General features: G+C 47.9%; 1 protein-coding gene across 1 annotated transcript in view; it reads left to right on the top strand.

The window, feature by feature from the left end:
• Positions 1 to 20,734, top strand: part of EDC4 (enhancer of mRNA decapping 4) — a 32,250-nt gene that overhangs the window by 10,200 nt on the left and 1,316 nt on the right. The window contains exons 9-28 of the mRNA XM_063411144.1: positions 238 to 321; positions 855 to 950; positions 1,959 to 2,061; positions 2,522 to 2,702; positions 3,972 to 4,044; positions 4,471 to 4,562; positions 5,209 to 5,405; positions 6,129 to 6,217; positions 6,964 to 7,117; positions 8,224 to 8,687; positions 9,402 to 9,503; positions 10,476 to 10,628; positions 11,927 to 11,963; positions 12,351 to 12,531; positions 14,426 to 14,581; positions 15,266 to 15,381; positions 16,056 to 16,221; positions 17,357 to 17,543; positions 18,716 to 18,935; positions 19,621 to 19,784. Of these exons, the coding sequence (XP_063267214.1) occupies positions 238 to 321; positions 855 to 950; positions 1,959 to 2,061; positions 2,522 to 2,702; positions 3,972 to 4,044; positions 4,471 to 4,562; positions 5,209 to 5,405; positions 6,129 to 6,217; positions 6,964 to 7,117; positions 8,224 to 8,687; positions 9,402 to 9,503; positions 10,476 to 10,628; positions 11,927 to 11,963; positions 12,351 to 12,531; positions 14,426 to 14,581; positions 15,266 to 15,381; positions 16,056 to 16,221; positions 17,357 to 17,543; positions 18,716 to 18,935; positions 19,621 to 19,784 (3,015 nt within the window). The remainder of the gene's footprint in view (positions 1 to 237; positions 322 to 854; positions 951 to 1,958; positions 2,062 to 2,521; positions 2,703 to 3,971; positions 4,045 to 4,470; positions 4,563 to 5,208; positions 5,406 to 6,128; positions 6,218 to 6,963; positions 7,118 to 8,223; positions 8,688 to 9,401; positions 9,504 to 10,475; positions 10,629 to 11,926; positions 11,964 to 12,350; positions 12,532 to 14,425; positions 14,582 to 15,265; positions 15,382 to 16,055; positions 16,222 to 17,356; positions 17,544 to 18,715; positions 18,936 to 19,620; positions 19,785 to 20,734) is intronic.

The following is a 20,734-nucleotide window of genomic DNA, read 5'->3' as shown; positions in this document are numbered from 1 at the left end:
GACTTCTTTTTGCATTGGATTTTTGTTAAAGACACCAGATCAAATGGCAACCTGGGATTTTATTTATTTATTGGTAATAATATTTGTCTTTGTGATCTCCTTATTTTATATAAGACTTGTAAAGAGCTACAAGTCATGCTCTGTGCCTTCTGGACAAGGAGTTGTGTATTCAGTGTCAGTATCCTCCTCATTTACCACTCCCTTCACACTTGGATGCTTTGTCTGATTTATTTCCAGGTGTCTTCATGAGTGGAAACCCCATGATGGTAGACCTCTTTCCTGTCTGCTCTTTTGTGACAACCATAAAAAACAAGACCCAGAGTAAGTCCCCAATCCTGTGAAGTATTAAAGTTCAGCATTGTTTTCTAACTCTGCCTTGCCTTGAGAGATCCTTGTAAAGAAATCATACTTAAAAATTTTAGCTTTGTAGCAGGAATGAGTTCTGTCATCTTTGTAGTCAGTTTTCTAGTGATGGAGAAATCAGTAAGACTCTGAAGCACAACCTAAAGTGACGTTATTCGTAGTACCAATTCCATAAAAGTAATGAGAATTCTAAATTGTGGAGTCCTCTCAGGTTTGTGTTATGGTCAGTCCTAAATGGCCTGTTAGTCCTCCAAATTTCAACTGCCATTGCTGAAAAGCCAGCTTTTATTGTTATTGTTTCTTCAGTCAGTTGTGGCCTTAAGGTCACACCTTTCTGAGAGGTGTAGTGGTTTGTAGTCTGCCTCAGAGTAGAAATTTGCTGGGAACTTCAAGCCATGGTTGGGCAAAATCAGCCGTGGGCAGCTTGTGAGGAGCTTTTCTGGGAAGGACCAGATCTTCTTTAAGAGACTTTGGGTCTGTTCTTTCTACAGAGTTCCCTTCTGGAGGTTTCTCATCACAGGAGCTGATCAGAACAGAGAACTGAAGATGTGGTGCACGGTGTCCTGGACCTGTCTGCAGACTGTTCGGTACGTGTTGGTGGATGCCCCGGAGGGTGGGGTTTAGGGGTACTGAACTTGCAAAGGTGATCCCTGATGCCCAATGGATTCTACTCCAGCCCAAATTTGAGCCTACTCCTTTGCCATTCTGACCTGTCGTTGGAAGCTCTCAGCTGTGGCAGACTGTCAGGTCAAGCTTTGGCAAGACCAGGGAAGTTTATACTTTTAATATTTGAGTTACCAGGATCTGCTGTCTTTGCCTTGTTCTGTAAAGCAGAGACATGGCTCTAGCATGAGAGGAGGTTGCACAACAAAACTGCACACCCTGAGTGTTTTCTTCTCTAGAAATTTTAGATTTAGATATTCAATAACCAATCTAGGATCTTTTCCTATTAGTTCTTTTTCTGTTTAAATTATGAGAAGCTGCTATGTTGGGAGAGCTTAAGAAATTATCCAAGGCTTAAATTATCCAAGCTGTGTAGGTCCAGAAATTTAAATCGTGCTTTAGTCCACCTCTTGACTCAGCTTAGGTTCCCTGATTTTTTTTTTCTGGTGGTGGATCATGGCCTCTCTCACCACACACATGCCTAAGGCCACTTCAGATTTTCCCTCTTTAAGTGAGAAGAATATGACATAGAGCCAAGTGCTGCTTTTGCCAGCTCTTGCTACAGAAAGTCCAAAACTTGTGGAAGGGTTACTTTGATTTGGTGGATTTTTGGTTTTAAATCTGTAGCTCAGATAAATTGACTCTTGTACTCCCATGAAAGTGGAATATGTTGAGTAATGACAAAGTCACCTTTCACTTCAGTGCTCAGAATCCATAACTTGATCCTATTGTGCCATCTCCCAGCTCCTTTCTTAGCTGATGTCAGCACTGATGGTATTTGTGTTCTAGTGGGTGGTTGCACTGTAATAGGGCTGTAAACTCCTTAAGGTTCTGTGGGAGTTTTGGTAATTAGTGCAGTTTCATAGCAATCATGCTAGTTGGGCTAACCTACCTTGCTGTCTGCATCCCCTCCCTTTTATTTGTATATGTAGCTTTTCTCCTGACATCTTCAGCTCCATGAGTATTCCTCCCAGCCTGAAAGTCTGCCTGGACCTCTCTGCTGAATATCTGATACTGAGTGATGTACAGAGAAAAGTAAGTAGTTCATTTTATTGCTGCCTGTGGGAAATGATGGCTGAAGCAGAATTGGCCTTGTGTGTGACTGGTTCTGCTGCCTAGGTCTGGGATTTGCATGTTAGTAGATAAAAATGCAGAAGCTGACTCAGCAATTTCACTGTTAGATGAGAAAGGGTAACAATTCAACTGAGTAATCCTGAGGAGCCATAAGGATTATTTCTCATCCTTTGTAAAGCTCTCCTTTGGAGGTACTTGTATCTGTTATGGTAGGATTGACTTCTTGATCAGCATTGACTCACCTAAGAATGTGGTGCTTGTGGTTCCCTTGAATGTTCCATTTCAAATTTCAAGACCCAGGCTTTATTCCTCACGTTACTTCCCTTGTTCCAAATCTGGTTTTGATGCTCAGCTCTGTATTCCCCTCACATGTGCATGGTCTGCTGGGAAAGCTCTGATTTACCATTTCTGGTTCTTCCAGGTCTTGTATGTGATGGAGTTGATGCAGAACCAAGAGGAGGGCAAGGCTTACTTCAGCTCCATCTCCGAGTTCCTCCTTACCCACCCAGTGCTGAGCTTTGGCATCCAGGCCGTGAGCCGCTGCCGGCTAAGGCACACCGAGGTGCTCCCAGCAGAAGAGGAAAATGACAACTTGAGTGTAGGTAGGTGACAAAATTTGGCTGCTGTATGATCAGGATTTCTTTTCTGGCTGGTTCTGACTTTCTCATGAAAGGCTGGTCACTTCTGACAAATAACAAGACAAGAGGAAACAATCTCAGGTTGGGCCCAATGAGGTTTAGATTGAGTGTTAGGAAAAATTTCTTCAGCAGGCTTAAGCTGGGTTGCCAAACATTGGAACACAGGATTCGAGGTATGGCCTGGTCACTGCCCTGGTCCTGCTGGTCACACTGTTGCTGAAACAGGCCAGGATGCCAGTGGCCTTCTTGGCCACCTGGGCACACACTGCCTCATTTTAAGCTACTCTCGACCAGCACCTGCAGGCCCTTTCCCACTGGGCAGCTTTGCAGCCACTCTGCTCAGCCCGTGGTGCTGCAGGGGGCTGTTGTGACCCAAGCACAGGACCTGGCACCTGGCCTTGTTGAAACTCACACAGTTGGCCTCAGCCCATCAGTCCAGCCTGTCCAGACCCCTCTGTAGGCCCTTCCTGCAGATCAGCACTCCTGCCTAACATGGTGCACAGCATCCTCAGCCAGTCAAGGGAGGGAATTGTCTTGTTCTGCTCTGAAGTGGTGCAGCCTTGAGTCCCGTGTGCAGTTCTGGGCACCACGACATAAAAAAGGCATTTAGCTGTTAAGAGAGTGTCCAGAGGAGGGCCATGAGGATGGTGAGGAGAAGCTGTGTGGAGAGTGGCTGGGGTCACTTGACCTGTTTGGCCTGGAGAAGGGGAGACTGAGGGAAGATCTCCTTGCAGTCTTCCAGCATCCTCACGAGGGGCAGGCACTGATCTTTTCAATCTCAGGACCAGTGACAGGACTCAAGGAAATGGCAGGAAGCCAAGTCAGTGGAGGTTTATGTTGGATATCAGGAGGAAATCTTTCATCCAGAGGGTGGTTGTGCACAGGAACAGGTGCCCTGGGGCAGTGGTCATAGCACTGAGCCTGTTTGATTTCAAGAAGCATTTGGACAATTCTTGCAGGCACATGCAGTGATTCTTGGGGTGTTCTGTGCAGGGCCAGGGGTTGGACTCAATGATCATCCTGGGTCTCTTCCAGCTCAGGATATTCTGTGAATCTGTGGAGTTGTCTGCAAACTTACTGATAGTACTCTTGATCCCCTCATCCAGATTATTGATAAAGAGAATCTGTATTGTGCTGGTTCTTTGCTCTCAGTTCATCCTGCTGTGATGTTTTTGTAGTACTTTGTGTGTAGCTTCCATGCAATTTCATGTTTTACCTTTGTCTCCCTTACAGAAGGTACCCAGGGCTCTGGGGCTGTTGAATCAGCAGCGGGTGTGCTGATAAAACTCTTCTGTGTTCACACCAAGTGAGTATTTGTGTGCAGCTGTCTGTGGTTGTCCTAACTCTGCACTGACCTGTAGAAATTTAACTTAAATTCTTTTGCTCGTAACAAAGTTACTTGGCCCCATAGAAATTTCTGGCTGTGGTGCATTGGCCTCACCAGGAGGTAGCCCTGAATGGTGTGACAAGCTTGTATTTCCATGGCCATGAGGGATTTAAGAATTGTGCTCACACACAAGTGTTGGGAAACATCTCGAGTACGCTGGGTGTCAGAGCTGGGTGACACAGCTGAGTGAGGATCAGCTTCTGCTGCTTCTGTGACAGGCAGAAAACACTGAAGCATTTTCCAAGGGAATTAGTTCAGTAAAGAGAAATCTTCTGAGCCTTAATGATGCCTTAAGTCTTCTCTTGGTGGTTCTTAAGCTGATCAGAGATACTTGTTTCTTTCTAGGGCCCTGCAAGATGTGCAGATTAGATTCCAGCCTCTTCATAGCCCTGACACAAGTGCTTCCATGCCTTCCCACAGCTCTCATGAAGAATTTGGTGAGCATGTGTGTTAAATTGGTCTTCAGTGTTGCTGAGCCTTTAAAAGGTTATTTTTGGAGAGAGCAGGAGGGTGGTTTTGGGTGTTTGGGTGGTATTACCTTTGTGGGTAACCCCATAAAGGGTTCTGAGTATGGAGTAGTAGTGAAGCAGAAAGTTGGTTAGACCCTGGTTGCATGGAGTTTGGGATGTGTTAGACCAGGAGTGCTAATGCTTTGTGCATGCTTGAGTTCACCTTCCTGGGTGATTTGGCACTTGTGAAAGAAACTTGAGGATTCTCTTGTCAGGTGGAAGAGATCAGGGTGACAGCAGAGCTGTGGGAGTACAGGGGGCTGGGCTGTCTGTGATGAGCTCTTTCAGCTCATTCACCATTCTGGGATGTGGCAGTTCAACTGGCCTTGCTTTTAGGGAAGAAAGGCACCTTGGACATTTTGTTATCAAAGCCTGATAAAATCCAGTCTGGCATACAAAGAGAAAGCATAACAGGATTTGCTTTGCTCTAAGCTTTGACTGGAACGTTGCAGGGTTTTTGCTTGTTCTTCTTGGAATCAAGCATGGCATGCAATGGCATAAGTTCATACTTCGTGGAATTAGAGGTTTAGTTTTGGAGGGAAGTTCCAAACTGATTTGTGTGTCTCCCTGGAAGCCTTTCCAGACCACATGGCTGATCTGAGCACGGAGGGGCTGGGATCTGAGAAGGAGTCTGTGCACGGCTCGCAGCCAGACCTGCGGCGCATCGCTGATCTGCCGGTGCCAGCAGACTTCCTCTCTCTCTCCAATGATGCCAAGCCCAAGCTGATGACTCCAGATGCATTCATGACACCGAGTACTTCTCTTCAGCAGGTAATCTGAGATCAGCACTGTTGCACTGATGCAAGGGGTGGGGGTGAATTTTGGTACTTTTGGACACATTTTTCAGCTGGAATGACTGTGATAAGCTCTGCTAGCTGGATGCAGAGCTCACGGGAAACTCTGCGTGTAACCAGACTGAGCACAGATCTGTTGGCACATCCAAAATGCTAAACTGGCCTAAGCTTGTGTTGTAAATGCTGTGTTTAACTGCAAAACCACTGATGTAGGTGTGCTTTGTAGAAATATGGGTTTGCTAAATAACTCTGTCTTGGCTGGGAGACTGCTCTTACTGGTTTACACGTGTGGTTTGGGGTTATGATATAACTGTAGTGGAAGAAAACATGCCACCTCTGCACATGCTGTCTGATGGGGTCCTATGGGAATTCAGACCCGAAATGATCACGTAGGGGGGGATGGGACTGTTCAGACTTGTGAGGCCCTGCTGGAGTACCCCACTCTCTGCCATAAGCCCTCTGCCTCTGCACTGGTGAGGTCACTTAGGGGACAGCAGCTCCTCAGTAAAAGCAGCCATATGATGAGGATGTTTTGGGACTTGCCTTTGACCAGCACCTGACCACCTTAGCAGAACAACCCAACCTATGGAGGTGTTTTCTAGTCCCTCTTCACCAAGGACTCTCTAGGAGTCTTTCTTTGTCTGGTTGAGGAGTGCTGTTGCCCTCTGTCCCATCCTGACTGCTGTGTGGTTCCTTACAGATCGCTGTCTCTCCAGGCAGCAGTGTCAGTTCCCTGACTGCAGTCACAGCCATGAGCAGCACTTCTGTCACAGATGCCTCTCTGCCCAGGTAAATAGCACAAGTTGAATAATACCTCTGCAACTGAACTAAAGCAGGCCTTTGGGATAGCACAGAGCTGTAGCATGTCTTGTAGGAGAGGAGATTGTAACTGGAGTTAGAAACTGGCCTGAGTCCCAATGTCCCTGTATAGGCAGCTGTTTGGATCCCTGATGCAGCTTGGAACATGTCTGTTGTCATCTAGGGGCCAACAAGAGTGGTTTTTGTGTGCCTCATAGGGATTCTTTTATTGCAGCTCAGTTTTGTTGCTCTACATGCTTTTCCCAAAGGGCCATTGTTGTTTACAGGTAAGAGAACACTGCAGCCACCAAGGACAGGGAGAGAATTAGGACTGGTAGGAAAATCTTACAGTGTGACAGTGGGTTGGGCTGCGTAACAGGCAAGAACTTCACTTCTAGGGGCTTGGGAAAAGGAGGGAGATCTATCTCATAGTGTCCTGTTTCTCCCTGTACTCTGTACAGTGGAGATATAGTTGGTCCCTTCTCTCACTGACCCCTCGAATTCTAAAAGATTGCAACGACCCCTTTTTTTTCTTTTTTGTTGTTTCCACCTGGTATCTCTCTGGGCTGTATGGGGACTGGGAGATGCAGGTGCTCATTGACAGGGAGTAGCTGACCATGGTGGAAAGAGCAAGGGCTCCTCCACTGACCCTTGTACCCCCTCTCCTCACCTCGAGTGTTTGATGCAGATCAATCATCTCTTTGGGCTGCTTGATTTGCTGGTGTCTGTTTCTGCAGAGCATCGGAAGACTTGACTGTGAGCCCCAAGATGCAGCTGGACACCAGCCTCACGCTGAGCAGCAGCAGCAGCAGCCTCCAGACCAGTCCTAGGAGTCACTCTGTTCTTATCCCAGGCCTCCCTGACAAGCTAACACCAAAGGCACCTGTTCCAGTAAGGCTCCAAATGCTGCTCCCTTCCTTCTCTTGGGCCAAGGATCCTCCCGGTGGGCCTGTATGGGCTGAAATTGTTCAGCTTGGAGAACAAAAGGCTCTGAGGAGTGGAGTGGCCTTTCAGAGTTTAAAAGAGATAAAAGTGCCTTTTTCCATGGGCAGACCAGGGGCAGGGCATGGCACTTGCCTTTGACCAGCTTAAACTAGAAGAGGGGAGGTTTAGGTTATGTGTTAGGAGGAAATTGTATTTTCAGGGGGTGTTGAGGCACTGGCATAGACTTCCCTGGAAACTGTTGATGCCTCATCCCTGGAAGTGTTCAAGGCGAGGCTGGATGAGGCTTTGAGCAGCCTGGTCTAGTGGAAGGTGTCTGCCCATGGCAGTGGAGTTGGAATGAGATGAGCTTTAAGGTCCTTTCCAACCCAAACCTTTCTAGGATTTTATAAAATTACACTTATTTGGGTGTTAGCAGGGAGAGTGTGTGCCCTTTGGAAAACACAGCTGCTGGCACAGATGTGCAGCCCAGTGTACTCAGCCAAATTGATGGAACTTGTCCATGTATAGAACAGTGTGTCTCTGAAAACCAGACAGCTCTAGCTTATGCTGTCACTATCCCAGTGGCTGGATGTGGTCAGCCTTTGTGTTGACAGTGCTACCTGGAAAGGTTTACAACCAAACCAACAACCTGCTTGTTGGTCTGATGAGTCTGAAATCATGATTTCCTATCCCTAAATTTTAATTTCCAGGTGTTGTGTAAAACAGATCACGACCAAAGCTTGAAATTGAAACAAATTTTCTGTCCAGGAGATGTTCAATATTAAAACTAATGTTTTCCCTCAAAGAGGAGGGAGTCTGGAGCAGAGCAGGGAAGTAGAATTACTGTAACATTTGTTTTAAAAGTGAATTGAAACTAGCATTGGCTTAAGTGTGCTGTTAGCCTAGCTGAGAGTCTGTTACAAGTCCTGAGGCTGTTTTCCATCGGTGAAGGAGTGGGAGACAGGGATCACATGAGGAAAGGATACAGTAGGCTGTTTCCAGAGGCAGTTAGTGTAAGGCACCTGCAGTTGTTATCATTATCCTAAAGGCTCTTGTTTGATTTTTGTTTCCAGGTCGCACCAGGAAACTCCTCTCTAGCACTGGAACTGCAGGAAGTGGAGCCCTTGGTGGTGCCCCAGGCTTCTCCCACCCGTGAGCGCTCCCCAGACGTCATTTCCTCTGCCTCCACAGCCATGTCCCAGGACATCCCCGAGATCGCCTCCGAGACCCTGCAGCGCAGCTTTGCGGCGGCGCCGGCGGGGCTGCCCGGGGAGGCGCTGGAGCCCGGGCACCACGCAGACAGCATGGCCTCTGCTGCCTCAGCCCTGCACCTGCTGTCCCCCAGGAACCGCCACAACTCCGAGCACAGCCACCACTCTTTGGACATGCCTCCAGTGGAGGTGGACAGACTGAACGCTCCGTCGTTACTGGAGACTGCTTTAACTCAGGAAAATGCATCTTCTGACAGTGTTGTGAGTCAGCCGTGGCCAGCAGCTCCTGACATAACCCGGGAAACCAGGAACAGCATGGCAGACAGGTGAGCACTTGGGTTCATCTGGCACAGGGCAATTTGTTTGCACTTGCCAAATTGGCAGCTTGGTGAAAAGCTCTTACATTGTGATTAATCCAGAGCGGTTCTCCATCCATCTTTCCCTTAAAGGATCTGATGAGTAAGCCTTCCTGTGTGCTTGGTCTGGATGCTGTGTCCTGAACTTCCTAGACCACCTCTAATCATTTTTGCTCTCTGATACCTTTTGCAGCATAAATTATCTCTTTTAAGAAGGTGAAAAGTCTACTTTGTTGACCTTCATGTTCACATGGAAATTTGAGATTTTTTTTGTGTGTGCTCTGGAAATCAAACCAGTACAAGCTACATTCTGCCCCAGGTGATGCATTCCTGCAGGCTTTTGTTGAATCAGTTGGCAACATGACTGACAGGTTTGCTTATAGGTTAATTGTATGTCTCTGTTCTAGGACTGGCTCTCTGCAGCTAGTGTTATAAATAAATAAAGTACTTTAGGAGTCAGAAGACAAATGGCAGTGGAGCAGAAGTGAAGGATGCTGCAACATCACTTAGGCTGCTTAGAAGGAGCAATCTGTTGTGCTGGACCAGTGCTGGGTTTCATCACAGAATTAGTGTCCCTGTCTCGTAGTGGGATGAGAACAGTGAGATGCATCTGGCATCTCCAGAGACCACTTAGGCTAGGGCTACATCCACCAATACCGTGATGGTATTTTCTCCTCTTTCTAGCCCAAGGGATGAGGTTGAAGAAAAGCACAAGAGCTCTTCCTACCATCGACACAGCTACCACCTTCTGCAGCATGACAGCCAGGATGCCAGTGCAGAACAAAGGTACCAGAGTGCTCAGCCCCCTTTCTTGCCCTGCATGGACTCAGCTCAGGCTGCGTTTGTGCCTCTGTCCCCTGCCAGCCTTCATGTATGGAGTGAATGTCTCTGTTTTGTCTCCTGACTTAATCTGAGTTTGCAGCCCAGCTTCCCTCATGTTCTCGTGACATCAGCTTATCTCAAGATTGGCCCCTGGGCACTATTCAGTTTATTGTGTGTAGGGAAGGGTTTAGTTGTGCATGCTGCTTCTAAAAGTATGGACCAAGCTTGGTTTAATTATCAGTAAAAACCTATTCAGGGATCGGTTTCCAAATATTGTGCCTTATATAAGGTAGCAAGAGTACCTCAGGAGTAAGTTTCCTGCTTCTGACATCTTTCCTCCCTTATGAGTCCCCCTGAAGTTCTGTGGGCACATTCTGTGTGCCTGACAAGCTCAGCCCTGTTTGACAGCTGAGGGTTGTCCACAACCCACATGTAAATTCCTACTGAAATGCGCAGCCTGTATTGGAAGCTGGTGAGCAGGAGAAAGTCTCCAAGGTACTGAGGATCACAGATGTTTTAAGCTCACCTGATCCTCCTCTGTTCTTGCAATGTGTTCTGTGTCCAGTGCTTGCTGTCTGTACAGCATTAAGGACGTGCTGTGCTTGGGCTCCCTGCTAGGCCATCCTGGGGCTTGTGTGCCACAATTTGCAGCTAAACAGGCACGGTTCAGCCAAGCTGCCTGGGCCCCTGTGTCCCTAGTGCAGGGACCCTCCAAGCCTTGCTGCACAGCACTCGAGCTCAGCTTGAGCAGACCTGCATCAAAGCAGAGCAGCCTGTTCTGAGCTCTGTAGAGGTGACCGAAAGGTTAAGGTGGGGCTGTGTGTAGCTGACTCTGGCCGTGTGTGGATGAAGAGCTGTGTGAATCCATCCCCGCAGTGAGGGCTGGCACAGTCCAGTGTAGTGAGTGATGTCCTCTCCCCTGCTGTTCCTTCACAGTGACCATGATGATGAAGTTGCGAGCTTGGCTTCTACGTCAGGTGGATTTGGTGCCAAGGCATCTGCACAGAGGCTGCCTGTGAAGGACTGGAAGGTCAAGGCATCCCCCCGGGCTTCCCCAAAGCTGAAGCGGAAGGGCAAGAAGGACGACGGGTACGCTGGGCTTGCCAGGCCACAGGGGGCTCTGGGACCAGCCTCCTGTGCTCACAGGGGTCTGAGGCAGCAGCCAAGTGCTCCCAACCCTTGCTCCATTTGCAAAGGGCAGGAACCCCACAGAAAGCACTGCTGGTTACTCAAACACTGGCACTCAGCCCTGGGAATAGGTCTGCACTGTCTCCAGCTGGGACTCAAAATCCAAAATATAGCCTGGGCTTGAGAGGAGTGTGTGAGAAATGAATTATACATTGTGAGGGGACACTGGGCCCTTTCACTGCTCTCAGTGAAGGCTTCACTGGAACTGTGATGCTGTGAGTGGCTTCTGAATTGGCTTCTGAACAGTGGCATAATGCCCTTGTTCATCAGTATCTGTCATATTTGTTACCTGTTTGCTGTTTCTGTGTATTTCTAAACATGCCTATATCATATCCTGTAAGTGAAAATTGGTGACTGGAAAGGTCTGCCCATGGCATGTTAGACCAATCTGTCTGCATCAGTGTGAGGAGAGCAGCACAGCTGCACAGGGCTTCCTCCTCTTCTTCTGTTCCCATAGCTCATGATTTGGCTCTGCAGATCACAACAAAGATGGGCTATGGCATTTAATTCTGACTGTGGTCCTGCACAGTGACATCCAGAAACTCTTGGCCTCTTAAATGACTTCCAAATTCCTGCCTCAGTCCTTTTAAAGTTGCTGAGTAGGTACTGTCTGGGAACTAAAAATGTTTACTTTTCTTCATAGATCTGTGACTTTGATGGAGATATGCAATATTAGTGGATCAGTTCAGTGTTTTTCTTTATTCTGCTCTATGAGCTGGAATGTGGCACTAGTTTCTTCACCTTCGCAGCTGGAATCACACTAGATGATTTGTGCTAATTCATTCTAAATTTTAACAAATGAATACTTGGGTTTTCTTTGGTAAAATATTGGGAGACCTTCAAAAGGTGTTTGGCAAAGTCTTCCCTGGCTTCAAATTTGGACAAAACTGAAAAATCTGTGTGCAGTAACAGTCCTCATTAACACTCGGTTCGGGTCTCTTCCCTGCAAAGGGACCAGTCTGGAAAGGAGTCTCAGGCTCCGTGAACAGTGCAAATGATAGTGTCACAGTGCTGTAAGGACTGGGATTTCATCACCTTCCCATCATTCTCATGTTACACAAGGCAGAACAGAGTTATGAGCTAGAGTGTAAAATCTAAAGCAACCATAAAATGCGTGATCTGTTTTGTCAGAAGACTTGGATTATAAGAGGAGTTAATTGACATAATTAGGTTACTAGTCTTCCTCTGTTTATTTCCAGGGATATGAACCAGTCACCAAGATCATCTAACAACCAGGTGAGTCATGATGCTTCATATCTTACTAGGAAAGATCTAAGAGAAAGTTCATCCTAGTGCCTTGAAATATCATGGGTCCTACCAGTACTGAGCAGAAAGCTCAGCTGACCTCCAGTCCTGTTAGAAATGAGTGCTTGTGCTCTCCACGTGTAGGTGACACCAGAGTTCCAGGATGAGCTGATGTGACCTCCAGTCCTGTTAGAAATGAGTGCTTGTGCTCTCCACGTGTAGGTGACACCAGAGTTCCAGGATGAGCTGATGTGACCTCCAGTCCTGTTAGAAATGAGTGCTTGTGCTCTCCACGTGTAGGTGACATCGGAGTTCCAGGATGAGCTGATGTGACCTCCAGTCCTGTTAGAAATGAGTGCTTGTGTTCTCCACGTGTAGGTGACATCGGAGTTCCAGGATGAGCTGATGTGCATCCTGAGGAGCCAGCAGCGGGAGCTCTCCGAGCTGCGGCAGAACCAGATGGAGCTGCTGCAGAGGCTCACGGATCACCTCGACGCCATCCAGAGCTCCCTCATGGGCCACATGGAGAGGGTGATCGACTCCCAGCAGGAGCAGGAGCGTATCCTTGCTTGCAGGTGTTGAGTGGAAGGCTGCAAGGCAGACTAGAGGTGTGAGGAAGGTCAAGGATCTTGGGAGCTGTAGGTGCAGTACAATTGCCTGGCTGCAGTACAACTATTTCAGTTCCTCTCAGGCATTTTCTAAGGGCAAGAAACTCAGCAATAGAACGGAGAAGGACTGGCACTTTCTCTGTACCACTAAATCTTAGTTCCCCATGAAGCTATAAGTGCTGCAGTGCTGGTGTAGACCAGAGGTGCACTTGGTACTTTATCCCACCTCAGGCAGTGGCCTGTTGCACAAGAGTAATTATGGGCTGATCCTTTCCTTCCTTTCCTCCTTAAGGCAAGTCAGTACTTGCACCAGAAATAGCATCTGGCTGCCATATTGCATAGCTGGATACAGAATTACCTTGTTTATCCACAATTATTCATATGGTGGTCCACAGGTCCTTATTGTGTTGTCTGAGTATTTTCTTTTGGTGCTTTCAAACTTGGTATCCAATTATTTGGTTTGTATTATGACTCATTGGTTCCTGTGTACATTTGCTGCACTGAATTTGGTTATGTTCTCTAAACTGAGCAGCTCTAGCCAGCCTCATGTCTGGAACCACTCTTAACTTCTATGACAATAGCTTTCTCTGTTAATGAGTCTTGGATCTTCCTTTTTTGACCATCAGTCTGGTATTCACAGATCAGATACCTTTCTACTGAATTTCTACTGAATGTCTAGAGCTATATTGTAATACTAGAATAATTTTTCCTTTCTCCACAACTTTGTGCATGGACTGAATTTTCTCAGCAGCTGAATTGTCATTTCATTGTTTGTTTTCTCAGAGTTTGGTGTTAGTTTGTTTAAGATGTGTTTGTGTGTTGGCTCCTTCAGAAAGGTTGCTTGCTTCATGAGGTGTGGGTAGCCTGAAGCCTGGGTTTGCTCCCATGCACTGTGTCATCTCCACTAATTCCATGCTGTAGAAACATTTTTACCAAATTAATGTTTATGGATGATAAACATTGGACTTGATGGTTTCTGGTGTCCTGGTTTTGGATCAGATGGAGTTAATTTTCTTCACAGCAGCTCATGTGTGTTATGTCTTGGATTTGTGACCAGAACAGTGCTGGTAACACACTGATGAGTTTGCTGGGTTTGCTTTTTCTAAGCCCTGTCAAGGCCTTCTCTGTTTCTCACGCTCCTTCAACAAGCAGAGGCTGGGGGTGGTCAAAAGTTGTGAGGAGCCAGAGCCAGGACAGCTGACCCCCAGTGACCAAAGGGATGCCCCACACTGTGTGATGCTGTGCTCAGCAGGAAAGGCTGGGGGAAAGGAGGAGGAGGAGGAAGAGGGGACACTGGGATTGATGGTGTTTGTCTTCCCCAGCCACCGTTAGCACAGGGGAGCCCTGCTTTCCTGGGAATGGCTGAACACCTGCTCACCGATGGGAAGTAGTAAATGAATTCCTTATTCTGTTTGGTTGGCATGTGCAGCTTTTGCTTTACCTCTTAAACTGTCTTTACCTCAACCCATGAGCTTTCTGAGTTTTACCCTGCCAGTTCTCTCTATCCTGCTGCGGAGAAGTGAGTGAGTGGCTGGCTGGGGCTGAGCTGCTAATGGGACAGCCAAGTTAACCACAGTATGTAGGAAACAGTACTGTCCAACTTATTTTAGCTGTTTGACTTTCCTATCTTCCTTCCAAAGCTCTTTCCTCACCCTGATGAATTGTTTAAGAGCACTCTGTTTCAGAAACTCAGCAGTAATGTTTTGAGACCACTCTTTCTCCAGAGCTGCACATTTGCTCCCACTGAGCCTCCGGAGGTGAGGCTACTGTCCACCTTTGTGGACAGGAGTGTTGTGGGTAGAGAGGAAATCTGTTGTTGTAGTCCTTAACACAAGTTCTCATTAGAGAGAAGATTGGACCGGGTGCTGATGGAAGGGCAGCAGCGCAATGGGCAGCTCCAGGAGCACCTGTCCCAGCAGCTCTCACAGTCCCTGTCCACAGCTGTGTGTAACCGGCTGGAGAGGACCGTCCGGGAGGAGATGAAGAAGACAGTGCCCCAGTGTGAGTGTGGCTGCCTGCCTCTGGGAGCTGGATCCCTACAGCTCCGTGGGGATCAAAGGCACAGAAGTGCTGGCACTGTATGAAGCAGGAGTTAGGTTGTGTGAACACCAGGCCCCGCTGTAATCTGAGACAAGGGGCTGTGGTTTAGAAGCATATGAGGCTCCCAGAGGGAATGCCTTTCCAGAGAGTGTGGTCTGACCTTCCATTACAATCTCTAAAGCCTTTGGAGTCTGTTCAGTGGAGGAAGGTGAAAGAGGCTGATGAGTTTGGAAATGCTGAGATTTGGCTGGAGCAAGCTTGAAGTTGTCTTTGCCCTTTCTCGATGCACTGGCACCATGCATGTAAGGAAATGTTCCAAAAACTGCTGATGGAAAAGCCTGCAACTGTAGCTTCCTTAAGGACAGGGCTACCTGCTATCCTGGATCAGGTCAACCGTGACTTTGTCACACCAACTCTTAAAAACCTTCAAGGCTGGAGGTCACTCCTGGTGACTTCCAGAGCTGTACCACCTTCTTAGCAAAAACTTTCTTCAAATGTCCAACCTTAGTTCCCTGGGCAAAGTTTGTGATCATTGTCCCTTGCTGTGTCATATCCAAGAATCACTTATTCTGTTTTCATTTCTGGGCTTTGAAGTGTGACTTTAGGCTTAAAGTTGCAATTTTGTCCTGTTTTTGTTATGCCTAGGCATTTCCAAGAGCATGGACCCTACCGTCAGCCAGCTCAGCAATACTATTGCTGCCAAGCTCACTGCTGTGGAGGGGACACTGAAAGAGAATATTACCAAGCTAGTGAAATCAAAGGTAAGGAGTACCAGAGTAGCTTTTCCAGGGCACACTGAGTTGTCACCTGACTGGGTAGCAACTTCTTAAGCCTTTTCCCCTCACCTCTGTCTCTAGGTAATGCCAGTTTAGCTGCTGGTAGCCAAAGCTTTTTCATGGTCTCATTAGGACAAGCTCTTTGTATGCTCCCCTGCCCACTTTGCCTCATTAACACTCTTTTCTTTTACCAAGTTGTTCATTTTCTACTAGAGTAGAAATTCTCACCACAGCAGTGACTTTTAGGGCCAACTCAGTCAGTCAAGTGGTGAACATTTGACTGGCTCCATTCTGTTTTCCATATCTACATTATTTAGGAGGCACAAGCTCCTTAATTACCTTGGCAGGGCATGATGGTTTTTTGGGATGGAAGGAGGAGAAGGGGAAAGGAGCTGTGCCTGACTGTGCCACCTTCCCTTGCTCTACAGCAGAAGTAGAGAGAAATAGTGCTGGTTTTGGGCAGCCCCTGAGCACGCAGAGGTTCTGCCTGCTGGAGTCACGGTGCAGCCTGGCCAGGGGGAAGAGCCAAGGGAGCACCCTTGGACACTGGGCTGTCCTCACCTGGTGTGGGTGTTGTGGGGAACTGGTGTTTGCTCACACCCTTAGTCTGGGAACAGACTGTAGTTAATTTTCTGGACTCTTCTGTGTGTGCTTGTAAGAACCTTACAGACAGTGTTGTGAGGGCCACAGCTGACAGTCTGCAGGGACCCATCCAGTCAGCCTACAGGGAGGCCTTCCAGAGCATCGTGCTGCCGGCCTTCGAGAAGAGCTGCCAGTCCATGTTCCAGCAAATCAATGACACCTTCAAGCAGGGCACACAGGAATGTGAGTAGGTTTTCTTCTTCAAGTCTTCTCTGCACTGTTTGCATTAGTGGCTGGCCATAGGTTGTCCTTATGCTTTTGCCTTGCAGAGTTTCACTGGTGAGTGTTGAACCTCTTTGCCCATCCAAGTGTTCTGTTTTGTACTTGGGAAGCAGAAGTGGGGAGCTTTTGGTGGGTGGTGCTATGGATTAATTTCTGGTCTTTGTAGCCTGAATAGCAAAACAGTCAGCTGGGAGTCTGTGACTTCATCTGCTGAGTAGGATTATCCCATCCTGGTGTCATGATGGACATGATGAATGGAGAGGGTAGCAGTCCTGCATCTAGGCCCTCCTCTCAGAAGGGTAATGGATTGGAGAAGGTTTAGAGAAGAGTACCAGGATGACCAGAGGTTAGATAGTGGCTGGACAGTGTGGACATAGGCTGAAATAGAGTATACCATTAAGGAAGGAGAACTATACACAGATGCACTGCAGAAGATTGTTCCTGTTCTCAGGCTTGGCATGCAGATCCTTGGCCTTTGGGGAGGCTGCACAGGTATCACTCTGCAGAGCTGGTTTTTGAGCTGGCCTGAATGTGGCCAGTGCTAGCACAGTGACTTCTGTTGGCCACAGATCTGCAGGGTGTCTCCAGCTGCTGTTTATTTTGCACCCTTCCTCTTCCACACCAGCCTCCCACAAATAGGAGAGCTTATATTCTTCTCCCTTTTGATCAGGCCGGTTCATAAGATATTTTAAAATACAGGTTTTAAATCTCAGGAGACAGGATTTCTTTTTTGTCAGAAAAGTTCCTTCTGTTTCTTCATGAGCATTGATCACAATTCACAGTATGTGTGAAATAAAACACCCTCACACCTGCCTTTATCTCCCCTGAACAAGGAGGGCCTGTAGAAGTCTGTTGTAGGAGAACTGGTGGGTTTGTTGCTGTGTTGTGTGACCCTGTGTGATGGGAAGACTGGAAGATGGGTTTCTAGTTTAGTATAATACAGCCCAACTCAAGGCTTGTGCTTCTCCTCTGTCCTGTGCTCATACACGGGCTCAACAGTTGCTTCTGCTGGAGAACATGCAGAGCCTGGCAGCTGCATTTCTGCCCTGATCACCTCCACAGATGGCACAAACGCCTCCCTCTCTGCTTGTTGCAGATATCCAGCAGCTGGAGGCTCACCTGAAGAACAAGAAGGTACGAGAGCAGGAGGTGCGGGACCCGCTGCTGAACCAGCTGCGGCAGCTCATCAGCACCTTCCAGAGCACCACGGAGCAGCTGGCATCCACCATTGCAGCCAGCGTGCATGCTGAGGTGCAGCACCAGCTGCACATCATCGTGGGCAAGTACGTTGGCTTGTGGAAAAATGTCACTGAGATGTACGTGCATGTATCACAAGCACCTCTCCCTGCTTAGCTGTGGAAGCAAGCCAGGAGTGCTGGAGGGCTGCTTGTTAGCCCTGCACATATGGCAGAGCAAGTGGGCTGGTGACTTTGCCCACAGAAGGTTTCCCAGCTGTATTGGGAAGCTCAGGGACTGCTTTTCCCTGAGTCCCATGCACAATGGGGAACACAAGGATTTAAGGCAACTCTCAGCACCCTCAAATCTGAATACTTCCTGAAGATCATTTCAGAGGAGTCTTTTGAAGGCTTTTCTTTACTCAGTGTCCCCAGGCATACAGTTTCTACTGACTGCTCTGTCTCCCCACTTTGTGCTTTGCCCTCCTGGTTTCAGGATGGGATCCCAGCACAGATGTGCCTCCAGCTCATTCACACTGTGAGGCAGTGGCAATTGCCAGGCATTGGGATTGGCTGGTGGTCACCTGCAGGGCAGAACAACCCTGTCTGTTTTAGGCCACTAGAATATATGTCAGAACATGCTGGAGTCTTTGGTGCAGGTCAGAGTTGCCAGGAAAGCCACCAGACTAAATTCTGGTCTTGTTTCATGGGCTGTGCTTGTTCCCAGGGAAGTCCTGCTTTTCTGCCTGTGGTAGAGCAGGTTTGATGCTTTGTACCCTTTGTGAGAGAGGAGAATCCAACCCTTGAGGGAAAAGGTGTCACACAGAGCAGCAGAGTCTGCACTGTGAAATCCTCTTGTGTGGAGAAGTCACAGGTACAGTGTAAGTGTGTTCTCATTCTAAAGGTGTCATCTGCACACTAGGAACTGCATCTGACAGATCTGCTGTAAGAAGCTGGCCCCATTTGGGGATAACCCCACAGCTTAGTTGCCTTGCTTGTAAGCCAGAGACATAAAAGATTTAAAACATTGTTTAATGAGAGACTTAGTTCTCTGAAATGTCACTTTCTTATACAGTATCCCAGCATCTTCCAAGTGCACCCTGGGACATGGTGGTGTTGGCCACAGAGTTGCCTCAGATCTATTTGTGTGAACCCTCAGGGAGCCACACCACAACAAGCAAACCAGCCTGTGCTTTCTCACTGGTAGAAGCTTTGTGCAGTGTTATCCCTCGGCTCTTCATTCTCAGAGGTGCCCATGAGTTCTGTTTTGTTTTTTCCAGCATGCAGGAGTCTATTTTGGCCCAGGTGCAGAGAGTCATTAAAGGAGAGGTGAGCCTGGCTATGAAGGAGCAGCAGGCAGCTGTCACCTCGAGCATCGTCCAGGCAATGCGCTCGGCAGCCGGGACACCCATCCCCTCCACTCACATGGATTTCCAGTCCCAGCAGACTCACATCCTTCAGCTGCTCCAGCAGGGACACCTCAACCAAGCTTTCCAGCAGGTACCTAGTTTTCTTTGTAGTCATCTACTGCTTGTTGGGGACTGGGATGGAAGAAAGGGCTCCTTGGGGTGGGCACATAATCTCACAACAGCTGACACAGGAGTTGACTGAAAAGACCTGTGGCAGTGGAGTGCTTGGGGAGGGCAGTTGCTCTCATGCAGGTGGAGCCAGAGCCATGCAGGTTCCATGATTTGGTAGCAGTTAAGTTCCTTCAGCCCTGCCCATGTCCTGTCAGGACAGTGTCAGTGCTCCTGAAAACCAGCGTGTTCTGCCAGCAGCGCTGGCACGTGGCAGCCTCTGAAGAGCAGCAGCTTCATAAGCCTCTCCAGGCAGATCTACCAGCTGGGACCTGACCTTGACTTTGAACATGCAGGCAGATCTGTTTGAGCTGCTGCAGAAAACTCCTCTGGGAATGATGAACTGCTGGCCCTGCTCCATGCTGCTGACAGTAACCTGCTCCCCTCTGTCTGGTTGTGCTCTCTTCAGCTTGGAACAGACACAGGTGGTTCCTGCCATAGAGCAGGAGCCTAAAGATGGCCTTGCTGGCCTGTACAGCAGAGGTGCAGAGATTTTTGCTCCCAGAGGAGGCTGTCAAGCCACTGAGCATCCCAGAGCTGTCACTCTGTCCTGTGTCCCTCACCTGCCTCTTGGTTCCTGTGCATTTCTAGCTGTGTCTTCCTTGCAGGCTCTAACAGCAGCTGATCTCAACCTGGTTCTGTATGTCTGTGAGACTGTGGATACTCAGCAAGTGTTTGGACAGCATCCATGCCCGCTGTCCCAGCCTGTGCTGCTCTCCCTCATTCAGCAGCTCTCCTCAGACCTGGGCACACGTACAGAACTGAAGCTGAAGTGAGTATGACCAGAGAACTGGGTCCTGTTCTCTGGCGTTAAATTCACTGCCTGAGGGTGGAACTTTGACAAAAGTTGGAGTTTTAGTAGCCTGTTTACTGGCATGTTTACAGCCAGTGGTAACTCAGAAAAATATGTCAGCGTTGCCACAGAAAGCTTTGCTGACCTGAGGTAGTAGTGGAAGGAGTATCCAGCAGTAGGTGCTGCTACCTCTGGAATTGTAGCCTGTAAATATTTGCAGCCTGTACAGCAATACCCATTCCCCAAGGAACGATTTCCTTGTGGAGGCAAAAGGAGGGATAGGGCCATGTTCCCTGGATAGTAAAATAGCCAGGGCAAGTTTGCTCTGTCCTCAGCTCTTAACCCATCACTGGACTTTGTGTTGGCAGTTTCTTGTCGTGACTGTCAGAAAGGCTCAGTGGGAGGCTGCAGCAGGAGCTACTGGTATCATTTCTGGTGGATGTTCCAAGCAAAGCTTGTGTGACAAAATAGTGACTGTACTGATACTTGCCATGAACATTTTTAGTGTCTGAGTCAAAACCCTGCTATCTGCCCTTAAAAGCTAAATTGTTAAGGTACCTACAGGTTTTGACTGTGGCTTGTGTGGAAAAATTACTTAAATCAAGTTTTTAACTCAATAAGGATAAAGCAAGCTAGAAAAACTAAGAGCTTCAAGTTACAGTCAAGTTACAGGCTGGTAATTGGGGTTAAAGCTGCTGCTGTAAAGTTTAAACTGGATTGTTGCTGAAAACCTGCAGTAATCACATTGCCTTACTCAGGCTGTGTTTTAAAAGCTGATGGCTCATCTGAACTTCAGAGTGTATTGTTGGTAAATGTCTGAATTTTCTCCCACCCCATTCCTGGATGGATTTTATTGTAACCCTACACAAACTAAGCCTCACTGCTGAGGGGTTTTACTGTCTAATGAGTGACTAATTCTGCTTTAAGGT

Source organism: Prinia subflava, chromosome 13, assembly GCF_021018805.1.
Source record: "Prinia subflava isolate CZ2003 ecotype Zambia chromosome 13, Cam_Psub_1.2, whole genome shotgun sequence".
Taxonomy (NCBI): domain Eukaryota; kingdom Metazoa; phylum Chordata; class Aves; order Passeriformes; family Cisticolidae; genus Prinia; species Prinia subflava.
Note: the sequence above shows the minus strand (reverse complement) of the source record. Positions and strands in the feature narration are given on the sequence as shown.